This window comes from Chiloscyllium plagiosum, unplaced genomic scaffold, assembly GCF_037043375.1.
Source record: "Chiloscyllium plagiosum isolate Xiang-an unplaced genomic scaffold, Cpla_swu_hap1 HiC_scaffold_23, whole genome shotgun sequence".
In the NCBI taxonomy this organism is placed as follows: Eukaryota; Metazoa; Chordata; class Chondrichthyes; order Orectolobiformes; family Hemiscylliidae; genus Chiloscyllium; species Chiloscyllium plagiosum.
Genome location: NW_028270161.1, coordinates 18,099,095 through 18,119,231, shown reverse-complemented (window position 1 = coordinate 18,119,231; position 20,137 = coordinate 18,099,095). Strand labels below are relative to the sequence as shown.

Genomic DNA, 20,137 nt, shown 5'->3' with positions numbered 1-20,137 from the left:
CAAACAACCTTTCAGCATCCACCTATCAAGTCCCCTCAGGATTTTACATGGTTCAAAAGATCACCTCCCAATCTTCTAAACTTTAATGATACAGATGTAGTGCTGTCTGACTTTTAAGATATCCTATCCCGGGTATCAGTCGCGTGAAACTTCTCTGAACTGTTTTCAATGCATTTAATCACACAGCACCAAATGTCAGTCTCAAATGTGCCGTTTACTACTATCGACTCAAAGCGTCTTTACTCTAATTTTATTTGAATTAGTGTTGCCCTCTCTTTCCCTATTCACTTTATCTTCTCTTGCTCAACAGGTCTGTCCTATACAAAAGATTCGGGCCATCATTTGGGTTTCTTGATAGAGACAAACTATTACAGATGTTGAGTTGACAGAAGACTCTCTGATTTGAAGAGATTGTGCACAAAAATCAGCAAATGTTCATTTTAAATTTAACATGGCTGTTCCTTTTCAGTGATTTTTTTCTTAGAAAGTGGGTTTTACATTGTTCTCAGTCACTGATTCATGTGTTGAGCTACAGGCTCAATGCCATATTATCCTTTTCCTTCTTAATGAGCTTTGTCAATTCTGCTGTCACCATGTTTTAAAGTCTTAGGCAAATAGCAACTGCACACCCACTTACTGATGATGGCATTATTTAATCTGTACACTGGACCCTGAGACACTTGATTCTAAGCAGTCTGCATTAGTCAGCAGTGACCTTGAGAGGTTATTGTTGAATGTTCTGACAGAAGCAGAGATTGTAAAAAATCATTGAGAGTTGCTCACACATTTATTCTATTCCAACAGCATCAAATCCATTAACAAGACCATCTTTACTTTTTTTTGCCCTAACCAGTAGTGGTTGTGTTAAAGAACATGGACGAAAGGAGAAAAATTTAGAGAAGAAACAAAAGGAGAAACAATGAGAAAATCACTGATCGAAATTATTAACTTTTGACACTGTGCCAAACAGAACAAAATACTTCTCCCCAGAGCCAGATTTAATTTAATTGTTTGCTCAACTATAAGCACACCCAAATCCTGATAAAAAGTATTTTAAAAAAAGGTTTCATTAAGATCAAGATTTCTAAAAATATCTACTGTTTTGTCTCTATACCCTTGGCCCAATTAGTTCCATTTAAACTTCAATAGAAATAACACTGCAGAGAAAGAAGTTGGATTTGCAATAATAACACTACTCTCTCATGATAGAATTTGTCAATGTCCATATCTACTACAAACATAATTATGGATCTCTACAAAATGAGTATGGATAGAAATGAAATTTTATAAATAGATCATATGAAAATGGTTTAGCATATCGTGATTCCATGGAGTGAGAATGATTGAGGTTTAATCTATTAGAATTCTAAATCTACATCCTTTTTCTGATGTTAGCCAACATGCCTGGATACATACACCAGGAAACATCCAGACTTTGGGATTATACACCAACAGTGAGCCAGCATCTATTGAAAGATCCCTCAATGCTGGGATATGATTCCAGAGGTATGGGTTCCTTGGTGGGGTACAATTACATTAATGCTGGCTCCCCAGTGTTGATAGTTGCCTACCAGTGAATGCTTACTGGATTATAACAAATGATTGTGCTGAGTAACACTTACAGAACCTTCACTTTCCTCAAAATCCCCTCCCCTCAAAAGGTACTAGTGCTCTGCATGCAAAAGGGATCAAATTTGAAATTCACCCCATACACATGGGTCAAAATCTGTCTAAATTGTTGGGACAACAGGATTATTGAAGGTGTATTTTTAGACGTGAATTGTCAGTTACATTTCCTGTCCTAATGACCTTTACCCCTACGACCTACAGACAGACATATGCTCACAAAGTCAGAAAGACACAGACGGTGAGAGAGAGACAGAGAGAGAGAAAAAAAGACAGACAGACATAAAAGAAAGATAGGGTTTCACCTCCTGAAATATCTTATTCAGCAGACAATAAAAATCCCAACTGCTTCCTAGCTGTTATCCTGAGACCTTTTGATCAATTTTATTTTTCAAATACACACGCACACATTTCTAGTTATTGCCTAGATTAAGAGAATGCTGCTTGCGTCTCAGGGCCTGGCAGAATTGCCAATGACAGCTGTTGTTCTGCTTAGACTATTGACCGATAATGGACTGCATCAAAGCTCTTTACAACAGCTCAAGAGGCCACACGCCTCAGAGAGAGAGAGACAGCTATTTTTGGAAAGTACACTTCTTTGAGGGCAGAGGCCGGGAGGAAACATTAAGGAAAGAAAGCAAGACTCATATCTTTTTTCTTTTAAATGATGTTATGATAATGCTCAAATTACATACAGAGCTGTGAAAGGACTTGGCATCAAATTCATTCCTATGATTTGACTAGCTGTGCATCATTCACACTGATAACTAGGACAATGAGATAGGTGTCTGCCTAAACTCTGGGAAATACAGATGTGAAAAATGAAGGTAGCAAGATAATTTTGATGTCAAGGTGATTGAAAATTGGGAATATAAGAGATGCTAGAGAAATCTTGGAAAACATTTTTCCAAGAAATCTCCAAAGCTGGGACATGCTGAAGGACAAATGACAAACCCAGCATATACCATTAGAATTGTCACGGCCTTTTCATAAATAAGATTGTAACTACTGTCTGTGAGACCCTGTTGTAACATTGCACAGAACAGTTGCTGCACTTACATCAAAAAGTAATTCCCTGTGTAAAATACCTCAAGCAGTTTATACATGATATGGCACCATTTAAATGAAAACATTTCTGCTGTTAAGGATCAAAAGAATTATGAAACAAAAGCCTCACATGCTTGGTGCTGCGCGCACGCCTGAGTCATGTGGCAAGGTTAAAAATCAATACTTCAAGATGAGTCCATTTTGAGTTTTCTGATAATTTGATGTAGTTAAAAGTTTTTACAACATTTACAGCAAACATACCAGATCCTGAATCAATGAGCTTTTAACATTGTGGAATAATGAGTGCAGTCCTAAATCCAACAAATTATTTTATGCGTCTATTCTGTTGTTTTCACTGGGGCTTGCTTTTAGGGGAAAGCAGATTCTGCATGTAACTTTGTTACACCAGATCTCAGAACAGTGAGACTGAAGCTTGGTGCTAAAGATTGGGATCGGCTGTAAGAACACCCAATCTTTAAAAATACAATCAACCAATCACAACAATTCCTAGATTCCAGTTTAGTGAATGCTAATGACTCAGTCTCTGTTCTCTTCTATTTTCATCCTCTATTCCTGCAGTCAATTTCTGAAAGCATTTATCTTTACTGGACCTGCTACACTTCACTCATTAGTTATGGCTGATTAAAGAGTCAGACACGCTTGAAATGGACTGTGTGTGTTGAAATGTTGAAAGGGTTTTATGAATGAAGTTTACATCACGTTATTATTATGATACGGTCATAAAACTTTCATGACAGCTTGTAGTCATCAAATATTCATCCTAGTAATGCTTCAGGCATCAGTTCTTGATCAAAAGGTCCTGGACAGCCTGGCAAATGCAAATGACAGCCTCTGATGTTTGTGCAGCCAAATTTACAAATAAATAGCTGTCGCAAGATACAATTAAGATTTTTGAAACTCCCTCAATTCTATTTTATTTGTTCAGTTTTTTAAAAAATCTTCTATACGAGATAGATGAGTAGCAAGCAATGAGTAAATAAGCAAGAGCTTTTAACAAAGAGGAGATGCCAAACAGTTCTGAGATACTTAACAGCTTCAAGAATGTGTACCCAGAACAATGCTTGGATAATCCCTGACAGAGGAACAGCACATCAAAATTTAGAACAGGTTTCAAAAAAATATTTCTTTATGCAGAAAGTGATCAACAGTTGGAGCCAGTTTGCCAAAAAGGGTGGATTGAAGAGAAGCCACCAAACAAAACAACTGGATGGTGCTTGAAAGGAGATTTTGGTATTTTTGAATGCATTTCTCATGCCTACTCACCTTGTGATGAAAGGAGGAATTATTTGTAAATACCACAGAGGTTATTTTTAAGGTGAAATACAATGTAAGCATAAATATCCAGTGCCATAAAAGGGCTTCCAATATAATTCATATATAGATCACATGGATCCCTTAATTCGATTTCACACTGCACCCATCTACTACTAGGCACCATATGGACTGCAAAGAAATAGCTCATCACATTTTTCCCAAAGGCTATTAGGAATGGGCAGTAAAGGTCAACCCAGATCCCATGAATATATATTATACAAAACTGGCAAGCAAAGCAGCTGAATCCTAATGTTAGGTTTCAGCTTCTAACCCACTTGCATATTTTCTTTCTTCACAGCCTAAAATAACAAGTCATCAAATGTCAAAATATTCACCAGATGTAAAGTGTCGTTTAGAGTTCAAAAGAAGTAACTACAAATGCAAGACTTTTCTGTGCACAGCACATCTGAGGTTCAGGTTACTGGTTTGCTGGTTGGTTTGTTTTCAGATGTTTTATCACCATGCTGGGTAACATCATCAGTGAGCCTCTGGTGAAGCGCTGGTGCTCTGTCCCACTGGCTATTTGTGTGTCTTGGTTTGTTGTATGGTGAGTGGTATCATTTCGGGTTCTGTTTCTAAGAAGTAGGTAAATGGGCTCCAAATCTATGTATTTGTTAATGGTCAGGCCAAACAAAGACACGTACGGGAATTCCTAGAGGCCTGACATTCAAACCGGAACTCCATTAATAAATGTATAGATTTGGACCCCATTTACCAACCTCTCAGAAACAGAACCGATACCACCCACTGCAACAAACCAAGACAGAGAAAGAGGAAGCAGGAAAGAACACCAGTGCTTCACCGGAAGCTCACTGATGATGTTTCCCAGCATGGTAACGAAATGTCTGAAAACATAACCCACCAGCTCAGCGAGCAAACTTATATACTGATCCACAACCTGAGCTACAAACCTTCTCCAAAATCTCAAGCATCTGAAGTTACCCAACTTGGTGAAGATGGTTCTATAGGCTCTAAGAATCTTTTATTCCTAAACAAGAAAAGCTATATTTCTTTTCACATACAGTGTCAAGTTTCAGAATACTTTACAGAACAAAAGACAACAAGGGGAAAGTGGAATGAGAGTGTGGTAAAAGAAATAGTCTTGAAGGGAATCTTGAGGGAGAAAGGATTCTGAGGAGACAAAGATTTGGAAGTAACTACAAGGTCTGGCAAGCAAGGTGTTTAAGGCTACTAATCAAGCAGAAGAGGCAGAAAACAAGATTTGGGCTGGTATATAATGGTGCACTTGGGGTAATAGGGTCAAAGGCAGGGAAGGGTGTGAAAACGAGGTGAAGCAGAGATTTTAAAGTGAATAGGTAAAAGCAACAATGAAACATCACCAGAATTTATGTGACGTATTGACATATTTCAAAACACAACCTCAGCTCAATATAAACTGTACAAAGAGTTAAGGGCAATTCTTACCATTGGCATCCTGGACACCGGTCAGTGCTCCTACAGCAGCAGCAGTCTCTCCTGACAGCACAATCTGCCCTCCGCCCTGCAGGGTGGCTTCTGCAAGTGTGGCAACAGCATGGGCAGCAGCCTCACTGCAGTAGAGAAATACAAAACATATTGGTCACCCTACAGATTTTCCAGGTACTGAGTTTTACTAGAAGAAATATCATGTGCAAACATTAAAATACACACATTTATAGATGGAATAGCACTGCACAGAAGACAACCATTTAGCCTTTTGTGCATTTGCCAGTTCTTTGAAAGAGCAAACCAATTATTTTCATTATTCCCTCTCCTGAACCACCTCTGATTCTGATTTTTTTTATCTCCATGAAGATTCTTCCATCAAACATTTATCCGAATCCATTTTGGAAGTAAGTAATGAATCTGCATCCACCATCCCTCCAGGAGGTGTCATCCAGATTATTAAAAAAAACAATTGTTGCAACTTTCCATGTTCGTTTGTCAATCATTTTAAAATCAGTCAATTTTACTCCCTCTTGCCAATAGAAAAAGTTCCTTGCAATTATTCAATCAAAACTCCCCAATTTTAAAGACCTGTATTAAATCTCTTAGCCTTCTCTCCTTCAAGGATAATAGTTTGTCTAGTCTCTCCATATGCATAAAAAAATTATTTATATATAAACAGATATACAGGTCCCAAAAGACCACGCACAAACCATTTTTATATAAGGAGTTCCCCTCCATAAAATCATAACATGGGTTTAGATCAGCATGGCCATCTGCCAGTTTGATCTCAACTTTCCAGGAAACTCACTTCATTGTCTTTCTATGGCTAATTAACATTCACTTAACTTGGTAGAAGAGTCAGTAACAAAACGATACAGATTTTTGAAAAGTATCTTCCTTTATACTGCCTTGATCCTGTGCACAGGTTCTGAAATGACCTTGGATCGTGAGTTGTCTGTCCTAACGGATAAGCGTTAGCAAATCAGCCAAACTAACAGTTTTGTTCCTCTCCTGAAGAAGCAAATTTGCCATTTGTCTGTGTCTACAATCAGCGCTTGCTACATCTTGCAGTTTAAACAGCCATGTGAAACATGCAGTAACACTCCCTTAAGCATTTACAGCAATGATCAGAAGTTAAATTCATAACCATCTTCCAAACTAAAACAGAACAGTAAAAACACGATAACATCAATTCAAACACAAGGCAATGAGCCCGTTCACTCCAACAGCAACAAGATTTCACTCTGTCCAGAAGGTAGATTGGACAAAAGTTTTTAAATTGTCTTCTTTCCTTAGTTGAGACCACAACAATCCAGTTGGTGATTAGATAATTTTGGCACCAGGTTTCCTTTAGCTGGTGTGTTGCTCCATTTCATTTCTGGGTTCTGATTCACAGCTGGCCAGCTCTGAAACTTTACTTCAGTTCAGATTCAGTTGAGAAAATAAAAAGGAAGGATAGAAGAAAGTTGCAGGGGTGGGGTGGGGGTGATGGTGGGTAAAAGGTTGGTGAGTAAAGTATCATGATTTTAAAAGATCAAATGAAATTGCTGTCTAGTACATAGTTTGAGGGGATTCCTCCATTATGTCATCACTTGAATTCAACGTCCTTGTCAAACACTTTTTAATGTGGCACATTAAAGTCAGTACTTAGCGTAACTGAAGAGACAAATAATATTAACACTGATCACATTATACACTGCATATAACACTTTCTGGTTCCAGGTCAATCTGTTCATTGTGATCCTGCAGAACACTGCTTGAAAAATACAAATCACTACCTCCCCCTGCTGGACTTAGTGCAGCACTACCCCATAAATAGGATTTTTTAAAGAATATGGCTGCACAATTTCTCAAAATATTGCAGGTGGGGTACGAAGAGATAAAACTCTGTGAAACTTAATTGTCACCTCCTGAAATCAATGCACTACCTGTGCAGTGCACTGGCAAACATCACAAAGTGGTCCAAACTTCTCCTCCACCCCAAATCAGAACCTCATCTAAGAGACCAATCTTCAAGATATGAACCTCAACAGCAAGGGATGGTATTGGCCATTTGAACGTGAATGGCATTACTATAGAATCTTATCCTGTCTTTGTCTTTAAACTGACTAAATGTTCCTCCAGCAGGGCTTAAAGGAAAAGGATCAGAAGGAAGTATGCTGGCAAAATTGCTCCAACTCAGTCAGGGCTGCTTATTCTAACCACAGCAGCTTTACTCCACCTTGGGGAAAAGATATTGACAAAGGAACTAGGAAAAGAGAATCATTAAATCTGCGGTAATCTGTGAAAAGGTATTGGATCAAACATAAATTGCTGAGTCTCAAAACTATCAGAGCAACAAATTGGAGTTTCCATCGCACACTGCAGACTAAATTAATAACACAGAAAATCAGATAGCTTACAGGGCCTTCTGCAAGAGCCTTATTCCAGCTGCAAGGATATTTATGCAGATGAAAACCAGTGGGGACTGAGTCTATCTGATCTGAAACCTGATGAATCTCATAGGCAGGCAGCATGCCCAGAGTTCCACATGACACCATGGAAATGTATATTCCTTGAATGCGTTAAAGCTGAAGCAGAAAAGCTGCTGAAAATTGCAAAAGCTTGTGATTCATTTAACAGAAGCTGCACAGTTTAAATTTGTGTCCAAAGGCAATCTGTTGGAAAACTCTTAAAAACCAGTTGTGTTTGTACTGTTTGTTGAATATTAGTTCTTTCAATAGGTTCCTCCAAAGAGGTCTAAGATCCCTTCCCCATTTGTATTCTGGCCATGAGCAAGAAATTATTACTCTATTTATTTATGCTTTCAGAGTGTGGAACAGATAAGACCACAGTAATGCTAAGGTCTCAATAGAGAAAATAAATATTTCTCATTTATTTTTACGTTTGTAATTTTTATTTTTAAAAAATTGATCCCAAAATGTATTCTGCATTTCCTTCCTCCATCTGCAATCAGTTGATCCTAGCCAGTACAGAAATAACAATATATGAAACAAGTGGTTAGGGTGGGGAAAAAAAGTCAGGTGGAGGTTCAGCTACCTGCTGGAGAAAGCTAATGTGTGGATGAAATCAGGCTTCCTATTTTCCCCATAAGCCTCAGTGCTTACTTGTTAAAATCTTCTGGAGTACTCTGTCCAGTTCTGGTCACCCTGTTATGGGAAAGATATTATTAAGCTAGAGAAAATTCAGAACAGATTTACCAAGATGCTGTTGGGTATGGAAAGTTTAAGTTACTAAGAAAGGCTGGATAGGCTGGGACTTTTTCCCATTGAACTGTAGAAGATTGAAAGGTGACCTTATAGAGGTTGATAAATTTTTGAAGCTCAGGTTAATGATCAGGTTGTAAGTTTGCTCACTGTGCTGTTTTCAGACGTTTCATCACCATGTTAAGCAACATCATCAGAGAGCCTGCGGTGAAGTGCTGGTGTTCTGTCCCACTTTCTATTTATGTGTCTCGGTCTCTTAGGGTGGGTGATATCATTTCTGGTTCTTTCTCTCAGGGGTTGGTAAATGGCATCCAAATCAGTGCATTTATTGATGAAGTTCCAGTTTGAATGCCAGACCTCTGGGGATTTTGGCGGGTGTCTCTGTTTAGCCTGCCCCAGGATGGAAGTAAGGTAAAAACAAGGACTGCAGATGCTGGAAACCAGAGTTTGGATTAGAGTGGTGCTGGAAAAGCACAGTAGGCCAGGCAGCATCCAAGGAGCAGGAAAATCGACGTTTCGGGCAAAAGCCCTTCATCAGGAATAGAATGATGATTTACCAACCCCTGAGAGAAAGAACCAGAAATGATATCACCCACCCTAAGAGACCGAGAGACATAATTAGAAAGTGGGACAGAACACCAGCACTTCACTGCAGGCTCTCTGATGATGTTGCCTAACATGATGATGAAACGTCTGAAAACAGCACAGTGAGCAAACTTACAACCTGAACATTAACCTGAGCTACAAATCTTCTCAAAAATTTATCAACCTCTATAAGGTCACCTTTCAGGAATAGAATGATGAAGGGCTTTTGCCCGAAACGTCGATTTTCCTGCTCCTCGGATGCTGCCTGACTTGCTGTGCTTTTCCAGCACCACTCTAATCCAGATCCAGGATGGAAGTGTTGTCCCAGTTGAATTGGTGTCTTTCTTCATCTGTGTGTAAGGATACTAGTGATAGTGGGTCATGTGTTTTGGTGGCTAGTTGGTGTTTGTTTATCCTGGTGGCTAGTTTTCTGCCTGCCTGTCCAACGTAGTGTTTGTTACAGTCCTTGCAGGGTATTTTATAAATGACATGTGTTATGCTGGTTGTTGGTATGGCGTCCTTTAGGTTCATCAGTAGCTGTTTCAGTGTATTGATAGATTTGTGGGCTATCATGATGCCAAGGGGCTGGAGTAGTGTGGTAATCATCTCTGATGTATGGTAGTGTGGCAAGAGGTTTGGGAGTGTTGTGTCTACTTGTTTGGGTTTGTTATTTAAGAATCTGTGGACTATGTTTATCGGGTTCCCTGTACCAACAACCAGCAAAAGGAATGTCATTTAAAAAATACCCTGCAAGGACTGTAACAAATACTGCATCGTACAGACAGGCAGAAACTAGCCACCAGGATACAGGAACACCAACTAGCCACCAAAAGACATGACCCACTATTACTAGTATCCTTACATACAGAGGAAAAAGAACACCACTTCGACTGGGACAACACATCCATCCTAGGACAGGCTAACCAGAAACACGCACGGGAATTCCTAGAGGTCTGGCATTCAAACCGGAACGCCATCAATAAGCACATTGATTTGGACCCCATTTACCAACCGCTCAGAAAAAGAACCGGAAATGATATCACCCACTCTAAGAGACCAAGACACACAAATAAAAAGCAGGACAGAACACCAGCGCTTCAACAGATCTCGCTAATGATGTTACCTAGCATGGTGACGAAACATCTGAAAACAAACCTGCCAGCTCAGTGAGCAAACTTACAACCAGAGGTTTATAAAATCATGAGGGATATAGATAGGGTTAATCATAAGTGAACTTTCACTAGGATTGAGGATTTCAAGACTAGGGGACATGGTTTTAAGGTGAGAGATTTTAAAAAAAAATTTTTTTTAAATAGATGGTTCATGTGTGGAATGAACTTCTCGTGGAAGTGGTGGATGCAGGCACAGTTATGACGTTTAAAAAACACTTAGATAAGTACCTGAATAGGAAAGGTTTAGAGAGTTATGGGCCTGGAGTGGGCAGGTGGGACCCGTTTAGCTTGGGATTATGTTCGGCATGTACTGGTCAGACCGAAGGGTTCGTTTCCATGCTGTACGACTCCATAATAGTTACTTAAATTGTTTACGTTCATGGATTTCAATCTGGGCAATGATTAAATGTACAAAGTATTTACAACACAGAAACAGTCCCAAAAGACCCACACCAGAGATTATACTCCAAATGAGTCTCTACCCACCCTACTTTATGTAGCCCCATTATTGTACCCTTCTATTCTTTTTTCCACGCTATGTTTATCTAGCTTCCCCTTAAAGAATCAATTTCTTTCAGCTCATTGTGCTCCTTGTGGTAGCAAGCCCCATGTTCTAATCACTCTCTGGATGAAGTAGTTTCTCCTCAATTCCCTACTGAATTTATTATTGACTAATTTATGTTAAGGTTGCTAGCTCTGATCTTTTACCTGAAAACACCTTCTCTATATCAACTCAATAAAACCCTTTCATGATTTTAAAGATCTTAATCTGGGAACTGTTTAGCTTTCTATTTTTGAAAGAAAAGAGCACCAAATCTAAGTTTTTCTCCACATGTTTAACTCTTAGTTCAATCTAATTCTAGTAAATCATTTTTGACATCATTGTCTTCACATCCTTTTCATAATATAGACATCAGAAATGCTCACAGAAGTCCAAATATTACCTATGCAAGGTTATCATATTTTTTTTGTTTATCAATATTATCCAACTGGAAATGAACCTGAGTGCAGTGTTTACTTTCTTAAGGCCTTTTTTGGCTTTGTATTTGTACACCCAAATCTCCTCAACTCCACTTAGCAATACTTTTCAAAATCTTCCTACTAAATGGGCCACCACATACATTTCTATATTGAATTTGTCAATTACATGAAAATGTTGTTCTGTAGCCATTTAGGGCTCCCCTTGTTATTGTGGTAAAGACAGACTCAAGGCTGGAGGAGGGAAGGACATGCCTGTTTATAGGGGAAGCTTGGAGCAAGTTGGTATGGTTATTGTGGAGGTTCATGTTTGTCAAGAGCATTAGGTCTAGCAGTTGGCCAGGAGTCATGTTGTGGCTGTACAGAATATTGGTAAGGCCACTTAAAAAAAAATGTTTTTAAAGTTTCTTTACTCAGAGTAGTAAGGGTATGGAATGCTTTGCCTGCAATGGTAGTAGATTCGCCAACTTTAAGTACATTTAAGTCGTCATTGGACAAGCATATGGACGTACATGGAATAGTGTAGGTTAGATGGGCTTCAGATTGGTATTACTGGTCGGCGCAACATCGATGGCCGAAGGGCCTATACTGCGCTGTAATGTTCTATGTTCTATGTATTTTGACATTGTCCTCTTCCGACTAAACATACTCCCTGGTTTTAAGTCTACAAATTTTGAAGTTGTATCTTTAATTCCAGAGTCCAAATAAATTTATGTAATATTGAAACAGTAGTGGTCTCAGCACCTAGCCTTATGGAACAACAACACTTCCCACCATTTGACAATCCTATGCTCTGTGTGTGTGCAGAGGGATAGGGATAACAGAAGAACTGCGAAATAGCAGAAATAAGAAGTAGGATTTCTTTATCCCCCAAACAGGACGTGACTTCTACTTCACTTTAGAATACCCAAACTTCCCCTCTGAGCTATTTAAAAAGATCCCATCACTACACTCCCTCAGAATAACAGGGCTCTACTAACAGAAATTGGAACATTTCTATTTACAGTGAGAACTTTTAATTTTTTGCCCAAATTTTAATATGGCCCCTGATATTTTCTTTCTTGATTTTAACACTATTTATTGCTTAGAGATAGAAGAATACATGAAGTGACAAAAGGTCATTCCACTCGTTAGGTTTACCTCGTTAGGTTTACTTCTCACCACTAAGTTAAATCCACAAGTGTATACTGTGCAATTACACTGATAACTAAAGCTACAACACATGCATCAGTGTCATCACCTCAACTGGAAACCCATGGATAATTTTCCTCCTGCACTTGCAATATAATCGTTCACTTGTCCCATTTTGAGTGTCTCAGTTTCATTGCCCGTAAGTTCAAACATCTTACTTGCCTCTTTGGTTTCAGAATCAAAAATGGGAGAAGGGTCCACTACACATTTTGAAAACCCAAACCACTAAAATTGTTAGTTAAGATTGAGTGTCTATGTACCGTTCCCCCAAACTCTCACTGCTTAATCATGCTTCAGTTACCAGTTCCTAAAAAAACATACTCAGCTGGTGTTGTTTCAAGTAATGAGTTTGGAACAACACAGATTATGTGAATAACATGTTATGGCTCCTCTACAAACCACTGACTCACTAGCAGTTCACGTATCTTTGCTTTATGACAAAATTCCAAAAGAAATGTAAAGTAGGTTTTTTTTTGGAAAGCGGTGCAGGATCCACAATTTATTCTCTAATACCTCACCCAAATAGGAGTCTTCACGTGTCTACCTCTACATTTATTCAACAGGACAGGAAGAGGGATGTCACCATTAAATCAGATTATCATACATCCCTCCTTCACTTCCTTCTGTTTGGTCTTGTTGGGATACTGTATAAGAATAGTGGGTGAGATACCCTGATTTGTTTCCTCACCTGTAGTTCAGCCGCAACTTCTAAGTCTGAAGTTTATGGAATCAAATTCTAAACCAGGCTGACATTAAAGTGCAGCACTTGAGAAGCTCTACCATTCTGGAGGTGTTATTGTTCAGATGAGACATTAATCCGATGTCCAACTTGTTCTTTAAGTTGAATGGGCTGGCCGACTGTCACCTACAGGACGAGCAGCGGGCTGGTAAGGGAACGTGGAAGCTGAACACAAAGCTGTTGACCCCGGGAAATATTGAGGAGCTCAAGAGGGACTCCGCAGGTTGGAGAACCGTGAAGCCCCTCTTTGAGTCCCCAGCGGACTGGTGGGAAACAGTAAAAGGGAACATCAAGAGGTTCTTCATCCTCAAAGGTGTTCAGGAGGCGAGAGAGAGGCGGGGAAAACTGTCCCAGTTCCAGGAAAGTATGCAGAACCTGCTTCTGCTGCAGACGATGGGGGTGGATGTCACGGAGGACCTCAAGGAGGTGAAGGGCCAGCAAGCCTCGCTCTTTGCCTCGGAGGCTTCCAAGATAATCTTCCGGTCCAGGGTCCGCTTGGTGGAGCAGGACGAGATGTGCTCACGTTTCTTCTTCCAGAAGGTGCACAAAGAGAGCTCTGTGCTCAGCAGCATGAAGGAAGAAGATGGCTCGATAACGTCATCTCAGGCTGACGTCATGAGGATCAGTAAATCCTTCTATGCCAGTCTATATGACACGAAGGCGACCGACAGCGTGGCCTCCCTGTCGTTCCTGTCCTCTATCATGGAGGTCTTAGACGACAGAACACGCGAGAGGCTGGACTAGCCTCTTTCTCTGGACGAGCTGACCAAGGCCCTCGAGTCCTTCGAAAAGAATAAAACTGCCGGAAGCGATGACTTACCGGTCGAGCTCTATTCCGCTCTGTGGGACTTGATTGGCCAGGACCTGCTGGAGGTGTATGTCAGTATGCTTCGGGCAGGTACCATGAGTGAATCCATGAGGAAGGGCATCATCACCCTCATCTACAAGCGGAAGGGGGAGAGGGAGGAACTCAAAAATTGGAGACCAATCTCACTGTTGAATGCGGATTACAAAATTCTGTCAAAGGTAATCGCCAACCGGGTCAGGTCTGCTCTGGGGTCAGTGATTCACCCTGACCAAACCTGTGCTGTGCTGGGCAGGAAGATCACTGAGAGTCTCGCACTCCTCAGGGATACGATCGCCTACATGCAGCACAGAGGGTTGGACACCTGCCTGATCAGCCTGGACCAGGAGAAAGCCTTTGACAGGATAACACACAGGTATATGAGAAATGTTCTCTCCAAAATGGGCTTTGGGGAGGGAATCTGCAATTGGATCAGACTGCTCTACACCAACATTGTCAGTGCAGTCTCAATCAATGGGTGGGAATCAGATAGCTTCCCAGTCAGATCTGGAGTCAGGCAGGGCTGCCCTCTCTCTCCTGCCTTGTATGTGTGCTGCATAGAGCCATTTGCTGAGTCCATCAGGAAGGATGCGAGCCTGAGAGGGGTGACTATTCCTGGCATCGGGGGCCTGCAGGTTAAGGCCTTCCTGTACATGGATGATGTCGCCGTTTTCTGCTCGGATCCGCTGTCCGTGTGCAGACTCATGTGCATATGTGACCAGTTCGAACGGGCCTCGGGGGCCAAGGTAAACCAAGGCAAGAGAGAGGCCATGCTCTTCGGGAACTGGGCCGACCAATCCTTGATCCCCTTCACTGTCAGGACCGACCACCTGAAAGTGGTTCGGGGGGAGCTGGGGCGTGCACCAAGTCTTGGGAGGAGCGTATCAGCAAAGTGAGGCAGAAACTGGGCAGATGGAAGCTATGGTCGCTCTCCATCGCGGGAAAAAACCTGGTCATCAGGTGTGAGGCACTGTCATTGCTATTATACGTGGCACAGGTCTGGCCTATTCCCAGAGCCTGTGCTGCTGCAGTCACCCGGGCCATCTTCCAGTTTATATGGAGGTCAAAGATGGACCGGGTCCGAAGGGACTCGCTGTACAAAGATCTGGGCAATGGGGGAAAAAATACACCCAATGCCACCCTCACCCTGATGGCCAGCTTTGTGGCTGCATCAAGCTGTACGTGGATCCCCGGTACACAAACACCAAGTGTCACTACGTACTGGGGTTCTACCTGCCCCCGGTGTTGCGAAGGATGGGCTTGGCCTCGCTGCCGCGGAACGCTCAGAATAGTTGGACCGTTCCATATCCCCTATCCTTCGTGGAGAAGTTTATGAAGAAAAACACCATTGACCACAAGTCCATTAGGAAGTGGTCAGCACGTAGTGTCCTTGAGACCCTTCGGGAAAAGGAGAGGGCGGATCCTATCGAGCAGATCCCTGAACAGACTGTCAGGGCCATTTGGCAGAATGCCTCATCGCAGAACTTTCCAACAAGCACCAAGACATGGCTTGGCTGGTGGTGAGAAGGGCTCTACCTGTGAGATCCTTTATGCACGCCCGGACTCTCAGCCGCACCGCACCTGCCCTCGAAGCGGCTGCGACGGAGAGGAGACTGTCACACACCTCCTTCTGGAATGTGCCTATGCAGAAGAAGTCTGGAGAGGAATGCAGTGGTGTTTGTCGAGGTTCGTCCCAAGCAGCGCTGTGACGCGGGACTCCGTGCTCTACGGCCTGTTCCCCGGGACGCACACCGAGACGAACATCAACTATGCCTGGAGGATCATCAACTCGGTGAAGGACGCTCTCTGGGCGGTCCAAAACCTGTTGATCTTCCAGCTGAAGGAGTTGACCTCGACTGAGTGTTGCAGACTGGCACATTCCAAGATACAGGACTACGTGTTGAGGGACACGCTGAAGCTTGGGGCAGCTGCCGCCAAGGCGCGGTGGGGAAAGACCACCGTGTAACATCTGCCTGCCTAAAGAAGAACAGGGGGCCCACGCAGTCATTTGGGCTCTGCTGATGCCTCAGCTAAAAATGTAATCGTACCGACCTGTAAATAGGAATGATTACTCTGTTTTCGGTATGCAAACAAAAGGAATGTTTACATATGTATGGCAAGTCCAACTGTACAGACCATTAAAGTATTTTATGAATAAAGTATATTTTTGAAATAAAAAAAAGAACGTAAAAGATCAAATGATACGCTGAAGAACAACAGAGTTTTCCCTCAAGTATTGGCCAACATTTATCTTTATCTAGAATCACTAAATCTGAATTTTCTGCTCATTATCACTTTGCTGCTCATATGACTTTGCTGTAAACATACTGGCTGTCTCACTTTCCAAATTACAACAGAGATAACATTGCAAAAGTACTTTGTAACTATAAAATATTTTAGGATGTCTTGAGGTCACAATACAAATGCCAGTTCTTCCTTTAATCATACCTCTTTTTGTTCATGGATGCTGTACTTAAGTCAGAAGTCACACAATGGCAGGTTATAGTGTAAAAGGCTTTTTTTGAAATCACACAAGCTTTCGGAGCACTGCTCCTTTGTCAGGTGCTGAAGGAGGGGTGCACTCCAAAAAGTTGTGATTTCAAATAAACCTGTTGGCCTATAGCCTGGTGTTGTGTGACTTCTAACTTTGTCCACCCCACGCCAACACTGCCACCTCCACATCATGCTATACTTAAGTCAGCAAAGACCACAGACACTGTCCAATGAGAAGTGAGAGGTTGCCGGTAAAGGATCAACAGCCCTGGGTAATTTTCCTTCTCCAGCTCAGGGTCAAAAACTAACTTCAGAGAGTCCCTCTCTGTCATTGCGCTTGCTGATACAAATCAGCTGGTACAAATCTGTTTGCAAGCTTGACTCACCCCTAAGCACTACCCCTATCTTTTTTCCCTTCATTAGGCATCATTCTCTTCCTTCTAACATGAGATTACTTACTTCAGCTCCGGTGTCAGATTGGCTAATTGGGTCTTGGTCAAAACCATTTGCTAGAATTTGAGCTGGCTATAAGAGTATGAAGGGGAATGCTTGCCTGCCTTTCAATTTCTAATCCCACACTCCATTTCTCTTTATAACATATTGCCCATCTACTTCAACATCTAACTAAGATCAGCAGAAACAAGCTGCATTGTCTGCACAGAATTGGATATCCTAGCACTGTGTAAGAACAAAGGGAGATAATGATCAATATCCAACTAGGTGAAAAACTAAAATCCCATGATCTCTGAAACATGAATGAAGTATACTAATAGAAGTATCATTTTCAGTTGCAAGTTCCAAAAGTTGGATTTAAAAAAAAAGTCTGAAAATATTATTTCACAGTCCAGCTGTTGGCCCAGAACATTTTTCTTTGTTTTTGTGCAAATCAAGGATGAACCTTATGAAACATCTTTTCAGAGCACGGTTAGCTGACACTCACCTGTTCAGTGCCATGGTAACGGTGGCCCCTTGCTGCATCTCCTGGGATGCAGCTACTGCAGCCTCCGCCAGAGAGGCCACAGCCTGGGTGGCTTCAGAGGCCTGGGTTGTCTGGATTGCCATTTCCCCCCCTTGCAACGTGGCCCAGTTCTGCTCAACCTGTGCAAAGAAAATGCAGGCATTAGTAAAAAGGAAGCAAACAAAATATGAAGAACTGAAGGCAAGTGTGTGCAGTGCACAAGTAGTTGGGAGGTGGATAGTACAGAGCAATATGCATATATTGCTACAGTTTTTTTTAAAAAATAAAACTTCTATTAATAAGGACTGAAGAAAAATTAATATCTCCTGCTCCATTAAAGTATATCTAATTTGGATAATTGACCCAAATCACTGCCAAATCAATGGAGAAGAAAGAGGTTGAGTATGATTTCTGCACTCAGTCAAATCCACATTAGTTTCAGACTGACCAAGCCTCAGCTTAAATAGTAGAGCAGCTCAGGGACCTTCCCGTGGCTTGACACTTCAACACACAATCCTGCTCCCATGCCCACATGTCTGTCCTTGGCCTGCTGCAATGTTCCAGTGAAGCTCAACACAAACTGGAGGAACAGCATCTCATCTTCCGACTAGGCATGTTACAGCCTGCCAGTCTCCACATTGAATTCAACAACTTCAGATAATTTTAAGATATTTTTAAAAATTTTTTTTTAAACTGTTCTGTACCTCTTAAATCTTGATTGTCTCTCTTTCTCTCGCTTCCCACTCTCTCATCACCTTTTTCCTCTCCTCTTCCCCCCTTTTGCTACCCTTCTCCCGTTTTCCATTTTGCCTCTGCTTCACCCATCTCTCCCCCCCACCCCATCCCCCACATATTTTGTCACATAGCACTGGCCTCAGTCTTGGTCATTCACAGCTCCTAATCTCCCTATAATCTCTCTATGCACTGTCATTATCACCTCTTTATTGCTACCTTTGCTTCTGGAGCCATGACTCACCTTCTCTCAGCCTTGTATAAATACCTCCCTATTTCTCCCCTTTTTTTTAGCTTTGACAAAGGGTAAATTAGATTTGAAACATCAGCTCTTTTCTCTGCTTACAGATGCTGCCAGACCTGCCCCTGAGATTTTCCAGCATTTTCTCTTTCAGCTCGGGGACACATTGATATTGTGCTCAAGTGATTTTGGAGGAAATCAAATACAGAAGGTAAATTTGAAGATTAGAACCATTTAAACAAAAATAAAATCTACACTTTTCTTTAAACAATTAGATTAGATTACTTACAGTGTGGAAACAGGCCCTTCGGCCCAACAAGTCCACACCGACCAGCCGAAGTGTAACCCTTACATTTACTCCTTCACCTAACACTACGGACAATTTAGCATGGCCAATTTACCTAAGCTGCACATTTTTTTTGGATTGTGGGAGGAAGCCGGAGCACTCGGAGGAAACCCACGCAGACACGGGGAGAATGTGCAAACTCCACGCAGTGTGTCACCTGAGGCGGGAATTGAACCCAGGTCTCTGGTGCTATGAGGCAGCAGTGCTAACCACTGTGCCACCGTGCCGCCCTTAATTCTATTGCCAATCTCCATTTAGTTTCCAAAGGGTTTTAGTTTCCGAAGATAATCCTGCGTTCCCCAGTGATTTGACGAGTTAAGATAACCATAGTAGGACCATACAGATCAGTGAGGATCCACATTCATCCAATGTCTGTGCCAAATCTTTCCAGCTATGATGCTACAATTGGCTTGAGGAGGAGGGGAGGCAGGAGTTCCACGCTGAAACACTGTCAAACAAATCCTGCCAACTAAAGACAAATAAGTGCCAATAATGGTGACATTCACGCTCACTTGCCAAGTGCCTGGGTTTACTCATGAATGTTTACCATTTGATAGAATCCTACAGCTGAAAACTGATTAAAGGAATATTAACTGTTAGTTTCCTGGTATGTAAGGAGACTGTAATACAGTAATCTTAGTCTATTGTTTTAAAAATTGCAGTCCAACATGAAGAACTAGAAACTTAGTTTAAATACCTTGAATCTTTACAGATTTTGCAAGGCTTTGATCAACTAACCGGGTCTTGCACAGCTAATTTCTCAAGGCATAATCTATCATACACATAAATTTCATCCTATAAAGCATTTAAACAACAAATTACATTGATATACCACCTTTAACAGTGTAAAAGTCTGAAGGCACATCACAGGAGTAAATAACCTACAGAATTAGATTCTGAGTCACATAAAGATACCAGAATCAAGATAGTAGCCAACAGGTAGGTTTTAAAGAATGCCTTAAAAAAAAGCAAGCGAGAGAGAGATTGGGACATGAAATTCTAGATCTTGGAACCTCAGCAGATGATGGCACAGCTGTCAATGGGGGAGAGCAAAGTCATGAATGTAAAAGAAGCCAAAATTCAACAAGAGCATGTAGTTCAGAAAAGGTTATAGAGATAGGAATGGATAAGACTATGCAGAGATGTGAAAACTAGGATAAGAATTTTAAAATACTACCAGATCAAGAATCAATCGGCAATCATAGGTCATGATCCA

General features: G+C 41.4%; 1 protein-coding gene across 9 annotated transcripts in view; it reads right to left on the bottom strand.

The window, feature by feature from the left end:
* nrf1 (nuclear respiratory factor 1) overlaps positions 1-20,137 on the bottom strand; it is a 77,436-nt gene that overhangs the window by 20,141 nt on the left and 37,158 nt on the right. For all 9 annotated transcript variants that reach the window (XM_043714010.2, XM_087999406.1, XM_087999407.1 and 6 more), the window contains 2 exons: positions 17,585-17,742; positions 5,434-5,558 (listed from right to left, as the gene is read on the bottom strand). In XM_043714010.2, coding sequence (XP_043569945.1) covers positions 5,434-5,558; positions 17,585-17,742 — 283 coding nt within the window. The remainder of the gene's footprint in view (positions 1-5,433; positions 5,559-17,584; positions 17,743-20,137) is intronic.